Source organism: Hypanus sabinus, chromosome 5 (assembly GCF_030144855.1).
Source record: "Hypanus sabinus isolate sHypSab1 chromosome 5, sHypSab1.hap1, whole genome shotgun sequence".
Taxonomy (NCBI): domain Eukaryota; kingdom Metazoa; phylum Chordata; class Chondrichthyes; order Myliobatiformes; family Dasyatidae; genus Hypanus; species Hypanus sabinus.
This window is the reverse complement of record NC_082710.1, coordinates 23487725-23504021: the sequence shown is the minus strand read 5'-3', so window position 1 is coordinate 23504021 and position 16297 is coordinate 23487725. Positions and strand designations below refer to the sequence as shown.

Below are 16297 nucleotides of genomic sequence, written 5' to 3'. Positions count from 1 at the left end.
TCTGCAGCATTTTGCCATGTTACCAGTAGCTAGTACTGTGAATTAAACTAGAATATCACACAATAGAGGCAAGACATAGAGGGTATTTTTCATGCATCAGGGTACTAGAAATTTTTAATGAAATTTTAGTATTTTACAGTATATACTTACAATGAAAAACATTTCATAATGAGACTCAGCTGTGTTTTAAACAGTTTATTCAGAAATATAGGTATTTAAGTCCATATTAAGATGCATACCACAATTTCTTGGGAAAGGCTACAGGGTCCAGAGGTCTTCACAGCAGGTGACTGAAAACCAGTTCAATTTAACTGTATTTAGCAAGAGAAGTAAAATTCCTTCGAAGGTGAATCTGGCAAGCCTCATACATCACAAACATTTATAGATCTGAATGGGTACAGGGAGGAAGAAACTTTGTAACACTTTGCAAATCTTAAGGTAGAAGGTTTAGGATGCAGTCTAGAAGGAACTGAAACTTCCTACCACAGCTGGCAATGTTGGGAGAAAAATGGCTACGAGCTGGAGCAAGACAGATCTGTGCCTCAGGTCACAAAGAGCTTAAATTTAACATTATCAGTGTATATGAATGGTTTGGATACGGAGCCTAATAAAGACAATTTGGTGAATTAAATACAGTACCTTTTATAAACTACTGATGGGGATTGTGAACAGCTTGTTAATTTGAAAGAATCCTGGTTGAAAAGTTAGATTTTAAAAGCAGTGTACAGTGAAGAGGTGTAGACGTTTAAGGAGGGAAGTGCAGATCCTTGGTTGCAAAGCATAAACACCATTGCGGAACTCTACACTTGATGAACTATACTACAATATTAATGTCAAAAGAATGGTAGAATTCCAAGGCCTGTGTTGTCAGAATACATATTTGTTCATTAGCATTACAAATGAGAGTAAAGGGTGATTGATTGTAATTCGGGACAAAGTGGAATCCAAACAGCAGTATTTTGATCTGGCATTGAAGTTTGGAGAAAGGCTTATAAAACAGAGCCGCTTTCATCTGGAGCTGAATGGACTGAAATTGAGCTTCATGACCATCGGCATCACTTGCTGCTACAGGGACAATGCTGATACGGAATTAGGGTACATTAAAACTTGCCTCACCTCACAAGCAGTATGCCAAGGTCAGGGGAGAGCTTGAGATAGCAAAGGAGGAAGAATATAGTTTTCAGGTAAGTGGAACAAGAATTTCTATGAGGGGGAATGAAAGTATATCAGCTTTAGTATTTGTTACATCCAGTAATTTATATAACATGCAACATCACATTTTGACATAGTCATACTTGAAATGTTAATGTTCTGTTTTTCAAAGATGGGCTATGAAAGTTAAACTACAAATACTCAGTTACTATGAGTTAAAGTTCTGTTCTGTTAAGCATTGTGAAAATGAAAATTACTTGGATGTTTAGTAGTAGTTAGCAATTTCCAAAAAGTAAAGTGTGACTAAAGGTTCAAAGTAACTTAATTTTGTTCAAGAAATACAAAATGAGCTACATTCATACTACCAAAAGACATCAACTCCAGAGCAGACCTGTAGTACCAGGAAGGTTAACTACTGAAAGGGTATCATAAAGAAAATGTTCCTAACATCATATATAGTATTTTGAATGTCTTCCCAATATATAAATTATATTTAAAAGATGCTGCCAGGCTTGCTGTGTGACACTGAGCAAAAGAAAACCATGCTTAATGATCTGAAAATACAGGAACTATTTCACAATAAATTACCCAAGACAGCACCATCAATGAAATGATCACTTCTTCTTCTTCTTCTTGCTCTTTTTGCCCCCTTCCCCTGGCTGTGCATTCTGGTCACCTCCTCCCGTCTTCTGTGTCCTGGTTTTCAGTTTTGGAATCATTTCTGCTACATGTAACATTACCGATTTACCTAATGAGGTGAGGGAGAAGAAAAAACTTCACAAATCTATTGTAATTTAAAATGCTACCAACTTGGTTCTACTTCTGCAGTCTATAATTTCAGAGTTTTGGTAAATATCACATGGCTTTAGTAGTGAAAAGCTATTTCTGAAGCTACATAAAAAGGCACCTCATCCTCTACCAACAATTTCACCACCAAAAATCTCCTAGTTAAAAATACAACTTCCTTCCTTAAATAGACCAAACACTAAGAACCAACACAATTTTCTGATACTTACAATTTTACCCTTAAAAATTTTTATTATGGACTGTACTACTGAAATTTGGGTCTGATCTATACTAGTATAATGTAGAAGTGATTCTAGAAATTACACCATATGTCATCTTTCTCAGTTCATTGTCACTCTCCCACACCCAATTGCTTCACTTCCTGGATTCTATGCCGGAGGTCAAATAATTTCCAGACCAACAGGAGCTGAAGACTTCATATGACTGTTTGTGGGAATAGAGCAGTCTGACAAAGAACAAAGTGCTTACTAAACCAGTTCAGGAACAGAAACAGATCCCGAACCATCAGAGGTCATGTTTCAATCCTGGGCTAGCAATGGTAGGAATGCCCCTGGAGATCCACTAGTTTACAATGAAGTGTGATTTGCCAAGCTGGTAGTGCACAGATGAGCTTGAACGTTTATTTAAAACGCTGTTGTTAATAATCCAGCAGAATTAAGGCCACCTTATTTAAAGCCAGAAAACTTTGTTGAGAGTGAAACTAGTTTAAATTCAGAAACTAATTTTAAGAACATTTCAATAATGTTCCAATTTCCTGTCTTAACTTGATATATCTTTGGCTATTTCCTTCCATCAATATTCTTGTGCGCTTCCTACGTCATCAACGACATACATTTTCTTTGGGAAACACAGTCTACCAAGAAGCTCCTATAATGTCACCAATCTAACTTTGTTTATGATTGCATATTGGTTGCCCCTGACTTACCATCACTGCTACAGCTTCAATTCAAACCCCATACTGGAGATCATCTTCCAAGGGAGAATTACACCAGAAACTTAACCAGTTGGCTGTGCTCAGTATAGTTTCAGAACATGGCCTGGTTTAAAAGTTAACACCTACAGAATATTTTGGTCCTTGATATTTCTCACTCTCCTCACTTACAGAAATGCAAACACTGCTTGGGGTTTTCCAGGTCTGAACTTTTAAAATGAAATCAGTCATGATAAAAAAAATCAAACATCAACTTTCAAACAGTCTGATTGAAATCAAACCCAAATTGACATTTAATATCGTAGAGAAAATTCTGAAGAAAATGGGAATAGAGAGACCATTGGTAAAAACAATAAGACCACTACTCAATCAAACATAAAGAGATGTGTTTGGTTGCAGGTTTAACCTGTGCTTGGTGAGCTATTGCCCCACTTTTTCTCATAGCCCAGTACAGACTTAGCCTTCAACTATGTGTCTAATTCTTTTTTCTAAAAAGTTATAATACCATAATTTCAGATATAGCTATTACATTTGCTGTGCAAGGTTAGGTGAGCCAGAATTTGTTAGCAGTATCCAGGAAGGATTCTTAACAAATTACGTGGACAGGCTGACTAGAGAAGAGGCCATACTGGATCTTGTACAAGGCAATGAACCTGGTCAGGTGACAGATCTCTTGGCGAGTGAGCGTTCAGGGACAGTGACCACAATTCCATGACTTTTAGCATATCCTTGGTCAAGGTTAGGAGCAGATGGTATGGAAGAGTATTTCATTGAGAGGAGCCTAATTACGATACAATTAGGCAGAAACTTGGGAGCATAAATTGGGAACAAATATTCTCAGGGAAACATTACACAAATGTGGAACTTCTATAGGGAGTACTTGCATGGGAAAGGTTTGTCCCATTGAAGCAGGGAAAGAATGATAGAGTGAAGGAACCTTGTTTGACCAGAGAAGTGGAACATTCAGTTAAGAGGAAGGAAGAAGCATGGGTTAAAGTTCAGAAAGCAAATATCTGACAGGACTTTTCAAAGTTATAAGGTAACCAAGAAGAGCTTAGGGGCTTAGGAGAGCTGGAAGGGGACTTGAGAAGGCCTTGGCAAATATAGGACTGATCAAAGATAAAAGAGGAACTACCTGTCTGCAGTCAGAGGTGGTAGGGGAGGTCCTTAAAGAACACATTGTATCAGTGTTCACCAGTGAGAGGGCCATGATGAATGCGAGGTCAGTGAATGTGTCAAGGTTAAGAAAGAGGATGCTTTGGAACTTTTCAAAAGCATTAGGACAGACAAGTGCCTGGACTGGACAGGACATACCCCAGGTAACTACGAGAAGCAAGAAGAGAGATTGCTATGCCATTGACGATGATCATTGCATCTACACTGGCTGTGGGAGTGGTACCAGAAGAATAGAGGACGGCACATGTCATCTCTTTGTTCAAGAAAGGGAACAGGGATACCCCTGGGAAATATAGACCAGTGGAGGATTCTTAGAGACCGGATTTCCAAGCATTGACTGATTAGGAAGAATCAGCATGGCTTTGTGATGGCTTGTTTCATGCCTCACGAGCCTGAATGAATTTTTTCAGAATGTGGCAAAGCATATTGATGAAGACAGGCAGTGGGCGCGGTGTATATGAATATTAGTAAGGCATTTGAAAAGGTTCCCCCATGATAGGCTCATTCAGAAAGTCAGGAAGAATAGGCTCTAGGAAAATCTGGCTGTGTAAATTCAGATTTGGCTTGCCCATAGGAAGCTGAAGCTGGTTATTGATAGGGAATATTCTGCCTGGAGGTCAGGGATCAATGGTGTCCTGCAGGGCTCTGTTCTGGGACCTCTGGTCTCTGTGATTTTTATAAACGACTTGAATAAGGAAGTGGAAGGGTGGGTTAGTAAATTTACAGATGACATGAAGATGGATGGTGCAAGAAGTCTGAGCTTCCAACGGGAAGAGGAGCTGAGCTGGGAAGTGGCAGATGTGGAGTACAACCCGGAAAAGTGTGGAATGATTCACTTTGGAAGGTGGAATTTGAAGGCAGAGTACAGGAGTTAACAGCAGGATTCCTAGCAGTATGAAGAAACAGAGAGATCCTGGAGTCCACGTCCATAGCTCCCTCGAAGTTGCTGCACAAGAGGGAGGGCACAAGAACCGTGAGGTAATGTTGCAGCTCTATAAAAACCTGGTTAGTGGGAGTATTAAAGTCAGTTCTGCTTTCCTCATTTTAAAGAGCATGTGGAAGCTTCAGAGAGAGTGCAGAGATTTACCAGAACGCTGCCTAGATCAGACAGCGGATAGGCTGAGCGGGTTAGGGCTTTTGCTCTTTGGAGTTAAAGAGTGAGAGGTGACTTAGAGGCATATAAAATAATAAAAGGCATAGACAGAGAGGAGAGTCAAAGACATTTTCTCAGGGAGGAAATGGCTAATACAAGAGGGCATGATTGTAATGTGATTGGGGGGGGAGTATCTGGGGGGGGGCGAATGTCAGAGGCAAGTTTTTCCTTGCACAGAGAGTGATCAGTGTGTGGAACACACTTTTAGGGTTGGTGATAGAGGCAGATATACTAGGGACATTTAGGAGACTCTTAAATAGGCAGACAGTTGGAAGAAAAATGGAAGGCAAAGTGGGAGGGAAGAATTAGGTTGATTTTGGAGTAGGTTAAGAGGTTGGCTCGACATCACAGGCCAAGGGCCTGTACTTTTCTATCCGACCTCTTTTGGATCCGAGGGACTTTTATTTTGTGATCAATTCGCCACATGGGATCTTGTCAAAGACTTTGCTAACATTCATCTACATCAAGTACGCTATCCTCTTCAACCCTACGTGTGACCTCCTTAAAAAGTTCAATTCAGTCAGGTGTCTGACCTGACGGCATTGAAGAGTATAACGTACAAGACATTGACACTGGTTCAAAAAAGAACAGCCAGAATACATATTATCCTAAATAATTCACAGACTCCTCCGCATTTAACAGATTCAGATGCTTACGTGTAGGAAACTGCTCTAAACAGAAGGACTCATCTTCATTTTTCAACTGAACACGTATTCTGCCGCGGAACTGTACGTCTCTGTTCCACTCGCGTGGGTAAAGTTTATTCTGAAAGCAGAGCACAGGATGCTATTAATGCGTGCACAGTCAGGCAGGCAAGTGAAATATTCGGCATTCAGCAAATTGAATAACATAAACATTATACCTCTACGACCACACTTAACCCGGCTGCCATGCAAACATCTCGAATTTCTCCAAATGTTGGATTTTCGACAGCCTTTGAAAACACAAATATAAAATCAATGCTGGTGCAGCAATGTACATTTATGCTATGTAACTCTTGTAAAGTATTTCCCTTAGTAGCTCACGGAGTAAATCCATCGAAAGTGAAGGCCGATATGCATGAGTAAACAGAATGGCCCAAGGCTTTGGCAGAACGGGCGATTAAAATGGTGTGGCTGAGGTAAAGAAGAATGAAATACAAAACAAAGTGATAATTAATGACATGGGATGAAAGCAACTGCAGGCACAATGGCCATCCCAGCCAAAATGTAATTGTTATTTCATAAAAAATACACTAAAATTAATTAGAAGAGCTGCTACCTGACTGAGAATCAATAGACACCTTTCGATAGAATTAATTAGACCAACAGAAACACCTAAACCAAATTTTCATCGCAACGCAAGATGAAACATTGGTCAGAGAAGGAAAAGGTGGAAGTGTAAAGAAGAGGCTCCAAAACATCAGTTTGAAACTGTCTTACCTTTTCTATTGGTATTCTTCGTCCTTCGGCAATGGTCTTTTTGCTGTTTATATATGCAGGATAAATGCAAATAAACCTTCAAGACAAAGAATTATAACTCATAATCCTCCTAACATACTTACAAGTGCATAAGGAAAATACTATCATCTGTGACAGATCTGTAATTCTATGAATTTATAGTTCCTTTACATTCAACAATAGACCGCTTCATTTAATCAAAGTTGATCATCAATTGCCGTTATAAATCTAATTTTAAGCCCAAACAGCTAACATTGATGTGCACGGGATCCGTGGCAAATTAGCTGTTGGATTCAGAACTGGCTTGCACATAGAAGTCTGGAATTAGTGGTTGAAGTACTTGTTCAAGCTGGAGGTCTGTGATTAGTGGAGTTCCACAGGGATCTGTGTTGGGATTTCTGCTGTTTGTAATGTTAATAAATAATCTGGGTGGAAATGTGAATGGGTGGGTTAGTAAATTTGCAAATGATACCAAGATTGGTGGAGTTGTGGATAGTATACAAGACTGGCAAAGAATACAGCGCAACATTGACCAGCTGCAGATATGGACGGAGAAATGACGGATGGAGTTTAACCCAGATAAATGTGAGGTGTTACACCTCGGGAGGAGAAATGCAATGAGACAGTATACTTCTAAAGGCAAAGTCCTTAATAGTTTTGCTGAGCAGAGAGACCTTGAGATCCAAGTTCAGATTCCTTGAAAGTGGCTATACAGGTCAATAAGATGGTTAACAAGGTTTGTGGAATGCTTTCTTTCGTTAGTCGAGGCATTGAGTTCAATAGTCAAAGGATTATGTTGCAACTTCAAAAAACTCAGGTTAGGCCGCACTGGAGTATAACATACAGTTCTGGTTGCCCCACTATTGGAAGGATTTTTGGAGGCTTTGGAGAGGATGCTGCCTGGATTAGAGAGTATGTGCTGTCACGAGAGGCTGGATGAACTTGGGTTGTTTTCTCTGGAGAGTCAGTATGATCTGATAGAGATTTACAAGGTTAAGAGAGGCATGGATAGAATGGACGGAGAGGATTTGTTTCCCGGGTTGGAATGTCTGATATCAGAAGGCATGCATTGAAGGTGAGAGGAGGTATGCTCAAGGGGGATGTGTGGGGTACGTTTTTTTACTCTGAGAGTGGGGGGTGTTTGGAAAGCACTGCCTGGTACGGTGGTAAGGGCAAATACATTAGAGGTTTTTAAAGGTCGTTCAGATAGGCACATGAATATGAGGATTCAGGGGTGATATGGACATTGTGCAGGTTGGTGTATAGGTGTTATTGATTTACTTTTTAGCTGGGTCGACACACCATTAAGGGCCGAATGGCCTGTTCCTGTGTTGTACTGTTCCATGTTCTAAATATTTAGTTCTCCGTTTGGTAATATCCTAAAGCAAGGTTAAGTTTTCCTGTCACATTTTCCAATAAAATTCACGGGCATTTTATTCTAGATATTCCCCAGTGTAGTGAATACTTAGTATGCACAAAACCAAAAGAATGCAGGGGCCGAAAATCAGAAAGCAAAACAAATATTCAGGAAATAACCAGATATTGAGAGAGTTTAACTGGGCTTGAAGAGAATTTAAGTTTGCAGATGATGAACTCTGTTCTACCAACTAATACAAAATGCAAAAGAGGAACAAGCTAGTGTCCATGAACTGTTCAGAAATCTGATGGCAGAGGGCAAGAAGGCATTCTCAAAACAGAGTGTCAATCTTCAGGTTCATGTACCTCCTCTCCCTAATGAGCAGAGAACATGACCTGGGTGGATATGGATGGTATCTTGCTGAGGCATCACCCTTTAAACAGGTGGAAAGGGTTTTGTCCATGATGGAGATGGTGGAGTGTACAACCCTCTGCAACTTTTCCATCCTGTGCAGCGGCCCCTCCATACCAGGTGGTGATGCAGCCAATCTGAAAGCTCAATGGTGCATCTGAAGAGATTCGTGAGTCTTTGGTAACACACCAAATCTTGCTAAACTTCTCAGAAAAGTACATCCACTGGCGTACCTACTCCACGAATGCATCAATATGTTGGGTCCCAGATAGATCCTCTGAAATGTTGACACCAAGGAACTTGGAAGTTGCTCCCTCTGACCCCTCAATGGAAGACTTGAGTGTGTTTTCCCAACTACCTTTCTCTGAAGTCTACAATAAATTCCTTGGTCTTCCTGACGCGAGTGCGAGGTTGTTGCTCTGACACCACTCAAACAGTCGATCTTTCTCATTGGCATCATCAGTGAAGTTATAGCTGGTGTTTGAGCTGTGCTAGCCACGCAGCCACGAGCACACAGACAGAAGAGCACCTTAAGGTGCGTCCGCATTGACTGTCAGCGAGGAGAAATTATTACCGATTCACACTGACTAGTCTCCTGGTGAGGAAGTCAAGAATCCAGTTGCAGAGGGAGGTACAGAGGCCCAGGTTTTGGAGCTTGTTGATTAGTGCCGAGGGCACGATGGTGTTGAACACTGAGTTGTAACTAGTAAACAACAGCCTGACATATGCATTCCAGTTGTCCAGGTGGTCCAAGGCCCAATAGAGAGCCAGTGAAATCGTGTCTGCTGTAGCCCTGTTGCAGTGGTAGGCAAATTACAGCAGATACAGGTCCTTGCTCAGATAGGAGTTAGTTGAAGCCATGACTGTCCTCTGAAAACACTTCATCACAGTAGATGTGACTGCTATCAATAGTCACTGAGGCAGCTCACTCTAATCTTCTTGGCCATCAGTTTGCTTGATGCCCTTTTTAAGTTCAAGTTCAATTGTCGTTCAACCATCCTCATGAATATAACCAAATGAACTAGCATTCCTCTGGGGCCAAGGTGCAAAATACAGTACCAATAGTCACGCACAGTATATATTGCACATAAAATTATGACAGCAGAAAAAAAATACAATTACAAAAACAAAACAACCCATATACCTGAGTAATACGGGAGAGCCAGTGGATGTGGTAGATTTAGATTTTGGGTGAGCCAGTGGATGTGGTATATTTAGATTTTCAAAAGGCTTTTGACAAGGTCCCACACAGGAAGTTAGTGTGCAAACTTAAAGCACACAGTATTGGGGGTATGGTATTGATGTGGATAGAGAATTGGTTGGCAGACAGGAAGCAAAGAGTGGGAGTAAACGGGACCTTTTCAGAATGGCAGGCAGTGACTAGTGGGGTACCGCAAGGCTCACTGCTGGGACCCCAGTTGTTTACAATATATATTAATGATTTAGACCAGGGAATTAAATGCAGCATCTCCAAGTTTGCGGACGACACGAAGCTGGGCGGCGGTGTTAGCTGTGAGGAGGATGCTAAGAGAATGCAGGGTGACTTGGATAGGTTAGGTGAGTGGGCAAATTCATGGCAGATGCAATTTAATGTGGATAAATGTGAGGTTATCCACTTTGGTTGCAAGAACAGGAAAATAGATTATTATCTGAACAGTGGCCAATTACGAAAAGGGGAGATGCAACGAGACCTGGGTGTCATTGTACACCAGTCATTGAAGGTGGGCATGTAGGTACAGCAGGCAGTGAAAAAGGCAAATGGTATGTTGGCATTCATAGCAAAAGGATTTGAGTAGAGGAGCAGGGAGGTTCTACTGCAGTTGTACAAGGCCTTGGTGAGACCGCACCTAGAATATTGTGTGCAGTTTTGGTCCCCTAATCTGAGGAAAGACATTCTTGTCATAGAGGGAGTACAGAGAAGGTTCACCAGATTGATTCCTGGGATGGCAGGACTTTCATATGAAGAAAGACTGGATCGACTAGGCTTATACTCACTGGAATTTAGAAGATTGAGGGGGGGATCTTATTGAAACGTATAAAATTCTAAAGGGATTGGACAGGCTAGATGCAGGAAGATTGTTCCCGATGTTGGGGAAGTCCAGAACGAGGGGTTACAGTTTAAGGATAAAGGGGAAGCCTTTTAGGACCGGGATGAGGAAACAATTCTTCACACAGAGAGTGATGAATCTGTGGAATTCTCTGCCACAGGAAACAGTTGAGGCCGGTTCATTGGCTATATTTAAGAGGAAGTTAGATATGGCCCTTGTGGCTAAAGGGATCAGGGGTATGGAGAGAAAGCAGGTACAGGGTTCTGAGTTGGATGATCAGCCATGATCAGACTGAATGGCGGTGCAGGCTTGAAGGGCCGAATGGCCTACTCCTGCACCTATTTTCTATGTTTCTATGTTAATATGGCCTGTAGATTGATGGTACATGGAAGTTGTCCTGAAGCCATGTTTCTGCAATAACAGCCTGCAGCAGTTTCTCGTCTCGTGCAAGCATAGCCACAGGTGATTGCAAAGCAGTCCGACTCCCACTGAGCAAACACTGGAGAGCAGCACCAACAGGAGGGGCCACCCCCAACCCACTACAGCATCCAACGGCATACAGCCTACTCCAGAGTCTTCTTTCTCAGCGGCCTGTGCAACAACCGAGCAATGCAGTCCACTGCTCTCAGTCTCGCCAAAGAACCAGTGAATTGAACTCACAGTATTCTACCTTAGCAATGTCCAACAGGATCTTGTGATCACAATAAGAATGTCCAGTACAATCAACCACACCATCCATTGGACCACGCTCCGCGTACTGCACCAGGTGGCTGCAGCAGGCTGTAACACAGTGTGTTAAAAGTCCAGCTCCACCACTATCCAGCAACACACTAGTGGGGCAGACCAGCAGTACTTCGTGTTCATACCCAGCAGTGTCTGGCAATCGTCAAAAGACACAAAGGACAAACAATTACACCTTTGTTTGGATCCGGAGAGGCCAATGTGACCAAGTACACCACCAGCTTCCTGGAAATAGGTGGGAATCTCCGACTGCAGCAGTGGGAGGCTAAAGATCTCCTTGTCCTGAGAGCCTCTTTGTATATTCACTAAAAAACACATTCCAATGCAAGCTTTACCATAATAATTTTCTATGTATTAGGACACCACAGTATTTTTGATCTCAGCATTTTCCCAACTACCAATATTAGGTTAATAGACCGGCCCTTCCCTTTGCCGTATAGTGGAGTCACATTTGCTTCGCTCCAGTCTGCAGAACACATTGCAAGCAGGATTAAATTATATTCAGTAATACAGTATAGAAACAGGCCATTCAGCCCAAAAGGCCAGTTACCTCTAAACTATCCCTTTCAAAGATGCATCACTATGTACATCACTAAAGTCCCTAAAGACCCAGGTAATCTCAGTAACTTCTCTAGGCACAAGAGAACTAGGTATAACTTGGGGAGGGCTATTTCAAGAGTGAAGAAATAATTCCGAGTGAGGTTGGAGGTGACATCGGATGCACATCAACTCCATCATGGTTTGCAGAACATTACTTCCTACAAAGCAAAACCCAATAGCAAGAAAGGCAGTGATACTTCACTAGCAGATGAGCTCAATGCCTTCTTTGCCCACTTTGAAAGGGAGAATCCCTGCTGCACTTGGTGACCCTGTGATCTCTGTCTGGGAGGCCGATGTCAGGAGGGCGCACCCTCGCAAGGCAACAGGCCCCGATGGAGTATGTGCTAAGCCTCTGAAAACACGTGCCAACCAACTGGCGGTGGTGTTGAAAGACATTTTCAATCTCTCACTGCCACGGTTAAAAGTTTCCACCTGCTCCGAAAGGGCAACAATTATATCAGTACCCAAGAAGAGTAGTGTGAGCTGCCTTAACGACTATCGTCCAGTGGCCCTCACATCTACAGTGATGAAATGCTTTGAGAGGTTGGTCATGGCTAGAATCAACTCCTGCCTCAGCAAGGACCTGGACCCACTGCAACTCGCCTATCGCCACAATCGATCTACGGTGGATGCGATCTCGCTGGCTCTCCACGTGGTCTTGGATCAACCTGACAACACAAATAACTGTCAGGATGCTGTTCATTGACTATAGCTCGGCACTTAACACCAGCATTCCCACAATCCTGATTGAGAAGTTACAGAACCTGGGCCTCTGTACCTCCCTCTGCAGTTGGATCCAGGGGGCACTTGCTAACAAGAAGACCACAATCTGTGTGGATTGGTTATAATATCTCCTCCTCGCTGACTATGAATACTGGTGCACCTCAGGGGTGTATGCTTAGCCCACTGCTCTACTCTCTCTATTCCCGTGACTGTGTGGCTAGGCATAGCTCAAATACCATCTATAGATTTGCTGATAATACAACCATTGTTGGTAGACTCTCAGACGGAGATTAGAGGACATACAGGAGTGAGATATATCAGCTAGTTGAGTGGTGCCACAACTTGCACTCAATGTCATGTAAGACAAAAGAACTGATTGTGGACTTCAGGAAGGTGAGGTCGAGGGAATATGAACCAATCCTCAGAGGGATCAGAAATGGAGCAAGTGAGCAATTTCAAGTTTCTGGGTGTCAATATCTCTGAAATCTAACTTGGTTCCAACATATCAATGCAGCTATAAAGAAGGCAAGACAGAGGCTATATTTCAATAGCAGTTTAAAGAGATTAGGGGTTTGTCACCTAAAACACTCAAAAACTTCTATAGATGTACAGTGGAGAGCATTCTGACGGCTGCAACACTGTCTGGTGTGGTGGGGAGTGGGCTACTGCACAAGATTGAAAAAAGTTACAGGAAGTTGTAAAATTAGTCAGCTCCATCATGGGTAATAGCCTCTATAGTTTCCAAGACATTTTCAAGGAGCAATGCCTCAGATCCATTATTTAGGACCCCCAGAACCAGGACATGCCCTCTTCTCACTGTTAACATCAGGTATGACGAACAGAGAAATCTGAAGGCACACACTCAACAATTCAGGAACAGCTTCTTCCCCTCTGCCATACGATTTCTAAATGGACATTGAACCAATGAACACTACCTCACCTTTTTTTATACTATCTCTGTTTTGCATCATTTTTAATCCACCTATTTAACATACAAAAATATACCCATTTACTGCTGCTGCTAAGATAACAAATTTCACGACACCGGCCGACGATAATAAAGCTGATTCTGATCTAGATCAGCACACACAATATACTCAGCAAGTCCGAAAGCCTGACTTCCAGGCGACTTCGCGAGGGATGTTTTGTTTTGGCACTGGAAAGTGCCAGCAATGTGGTCAGAAAAGCCTGCTGACAGCTGTGGCCTCAGTTTCTCTATCAATCCCACCTCCCGGAAGAGAGCACGGTGACCAGGGCAGGACGGGAGAAGCTGCGGTCCCAGTGCCCACGTTACCTGGACTGAAGGTGAACGGAACGCTGTGAAAGGTAACATCTGGGCGCCGGGCAACGTGACGACACCACTGGAACGCCCGGATCCCAGTGTTCCATCCGGAGCGTTCCGATGGTGACGTAGCGGATTCCCCCAACACTGATACAGTTAAAAGGGAAGCCCCGTCGGTCCGTCCGGAAGCCGCCCCAAACTTGGGCGTCAGCCCCTCTCAGATTACCTGTCTTTATCGGCATGACTTTTATCCATGTACACCATACTGCCGCACGCCGCTACTCTCCCGTCCTCCAACTCCCGCCGTCCACAGCGACCCAGTCGGCAAACCGGAAGTTTCCTCTCATCGAGCCTGCGGGTACTCTGTCTGCTGTTATTGGCCCGAGTGCTTGTCAATCATCAGGTTAACTCAACTTCCGCTATCGCCAAATAAAATTCTGAAGCCTGGGGCAAGATTGCAGATAGGCTCAGCAGCCACTTTTAGAAGGAGAAAAGCTGTTATACAGGCCGCAGGACAAGTAGTAATTAAAATTAATGCACTAAATAAATGAATGCTCAATAATGAAAAAATAAAATTCTGTTTTACAGCATCTGCTTAAACTCCATCTACATCTGACTTCGATCTTGTGTTGTACTGAGGAATGGTCTGACAGAACATGGAGTTAAATGTGCAGAAAGAATAAGTAAATTTAGGAAGGACAACAAAATTCAAGGGGCGTATAGCCCGATGGGAGTTCCGGGAGCTGGGTTAAGCACAATAGGCAGCAATTTAAACAGAGAGAGGAGAAATGGGCTAAAAATTCTTTATCTGAATGCATGAAGTGTCAGAAATAAGGCAGATGAGCTTGAAGCTCAGGTGCAAATGGGTAACTATGATGTTGTTTCGATAAAGGAGACATGGCTGCAGGGAGATCAGTCCTGGGAAATGAATGAACAAGGGTATACGTGCTATGTCGGGACAGCAATGTGGGCAGAGGGGGTAGGGTGGCCCTTTTGGTGAGGAATGAGATTCAGTCCTTTGCAAGGGGAGACATAGGATCACGATAAGTGGAGTCTGTGTGGATAGAACTGAGGAACAGTAAGGGCAAAAAGACCCTAATGGGTGTTGTCTATATGCCCCCAAGCAGTAGCATGGATATTGGGTGCAAGTTGAATAGGGAATTAACATTGGCTTGTGGCAAAGGTAATGTTGCAGTAGTTATGGGGGATTTCAACATGCAGGTGAACTGGGAGAATCAGGTTGGTGCTGGACCCCAGGATAGGGAGTTTGTAGAGTGCCTACAGGATGCATTCTTGGAACAGCATGTACGAGAGCCAACTGGGGACAAGGCTATTCTGGATTTAGTGTTGTGTAATGAACAGGATTTGATAAGCGATCTTGAAGTAAAGGAGCCATTAGGAGGTAGTGACCATAATATGATAAGTTTTTATCTGCAATTTGAGAAGGATGAGGACAGATCGGAGGTGTCAGTGTTGCAGTGGAACAAAGGAGACTATGGAGCCATGAGGGAGGAGATGGCCAAAGTTAAATGGACGGATATCCTAGCAGAAAAGACAGTGGAACCGCAATGGCAGGTATTCTTGGGAATGATGCACAAGGTGCAAAATCAGTTCATCCCCCGGAGAAAGAAGGATTCAAAGGGGGGAGAGGGGCCACAGTGGTTGACAAAGGAAGTCAGAGATTGCATAGCATTAAAAAAAAAGAAGTATGACAGAGCTAAGGTGAGTGGGAGGACAGATGATTGGGAAATTTTTAAGGAACAACAGAATTTAACTAAAAAGACAATACGGGGAGAAAAAATGAGGTACGAATGCAAGCTAGTCAGGAATATAAAGGAGGATAGCAAAAGCTTTTTTAGGTATGTGAAGAGAAAGAAGATAGTTAAGAACAATGTTGGGCCCTTGAAGAATGAATTGGGTGAAATTGTTATGGGAAACAGAAGTGGCAGAAGAATTTAATAAGTACTTTAGATCTGTCTTCACTAGGGAAGACACAAGCAATCTCCCAGATGTATCGATGGGCCAAGGACATAGGGTAACAGAGGAAATGAAACAGATTGACATTAGGAAGTAAACAGTGATGAGTAGACTGATGGGACTGAAGGCTAACAAATCCCCAGGTCCAGATGGTCTGCATCCTAGGGTACTAAAGGAGGTGGCTCTGGAAATTGTGGATGCATTGGTAATCATTTTCCAATGTTCCTTAGATTCAGGATCAGTTCCTGAGGATTGGAGAATAGCTAATGTTATCCCACTTTTTAAGAAAGGAGGGAGGGAGAAAACAGAGAACTATCGTCCTGTCAGTCTAACATCAGTAGTGGGGAAGATGCTAGAGTCCATTATTAAAGATGAAATAGTGGCATATCTAGATAGCAGTGATAGGATTGGGCCAAGCCAGCATGGATTTACCAAGGGTAAATCATGCTTGACTAATCTATTGGAGTTTTTCGAGGATGTAACCAGGAAAGGAGATCCAG

The 16297-nt window shown here is 42.7% G+C and overlaps 1 protein-coding gene across 3 annotated transcripts; it reads right to left on the bottom strand.

Annotated features, from left to right (window-relative positions):
* Nucleotides 1-184: 184 nt before the first annotated feature.
* srp19 (signal recognition particle 19) lies at nucleotides 185-14179 on the bottom strand. Of its 3 annotated transcripts, none has more exons than XM_059969574.1 (5): nucleotides 14047-14179; nucleotides 6641-6716; nucleotides 6082-6153; nucleotides 5876-5984; nucleotides 185-1900 (listed from the first exon to the last, which is right to left on the bottom strand). In XM_059969574.1, exons 1-5 carry the CDS (start codon nucleotides 14082-14084, stop codon nucleotides 1767-1769), a joined length of 429 nt encoding a protein of 142 aa, XP_059825557.1. In that variant the 5' UTR covers nucleotides 14085-14179; the 3' UTR covers nucleotides 185-1766. The 3 variants fall into 3 exon arrangements, with proteins under 3 accessions (XP_059825557.1, XP_059825558.1, XP_059825556.1); XM_059969575.1 differs by having other exon boundaries at nucleotides 6641-6683; nucleotides 14047-14153; XM_059969573.1 differs by lacking the exon at nucleotides 14047-14179 and adding an exon at nucleotides 13833-14037.
* Between the last annotated feature and the right edge of the window lie 2118 nt (nucleotides 14180-16297).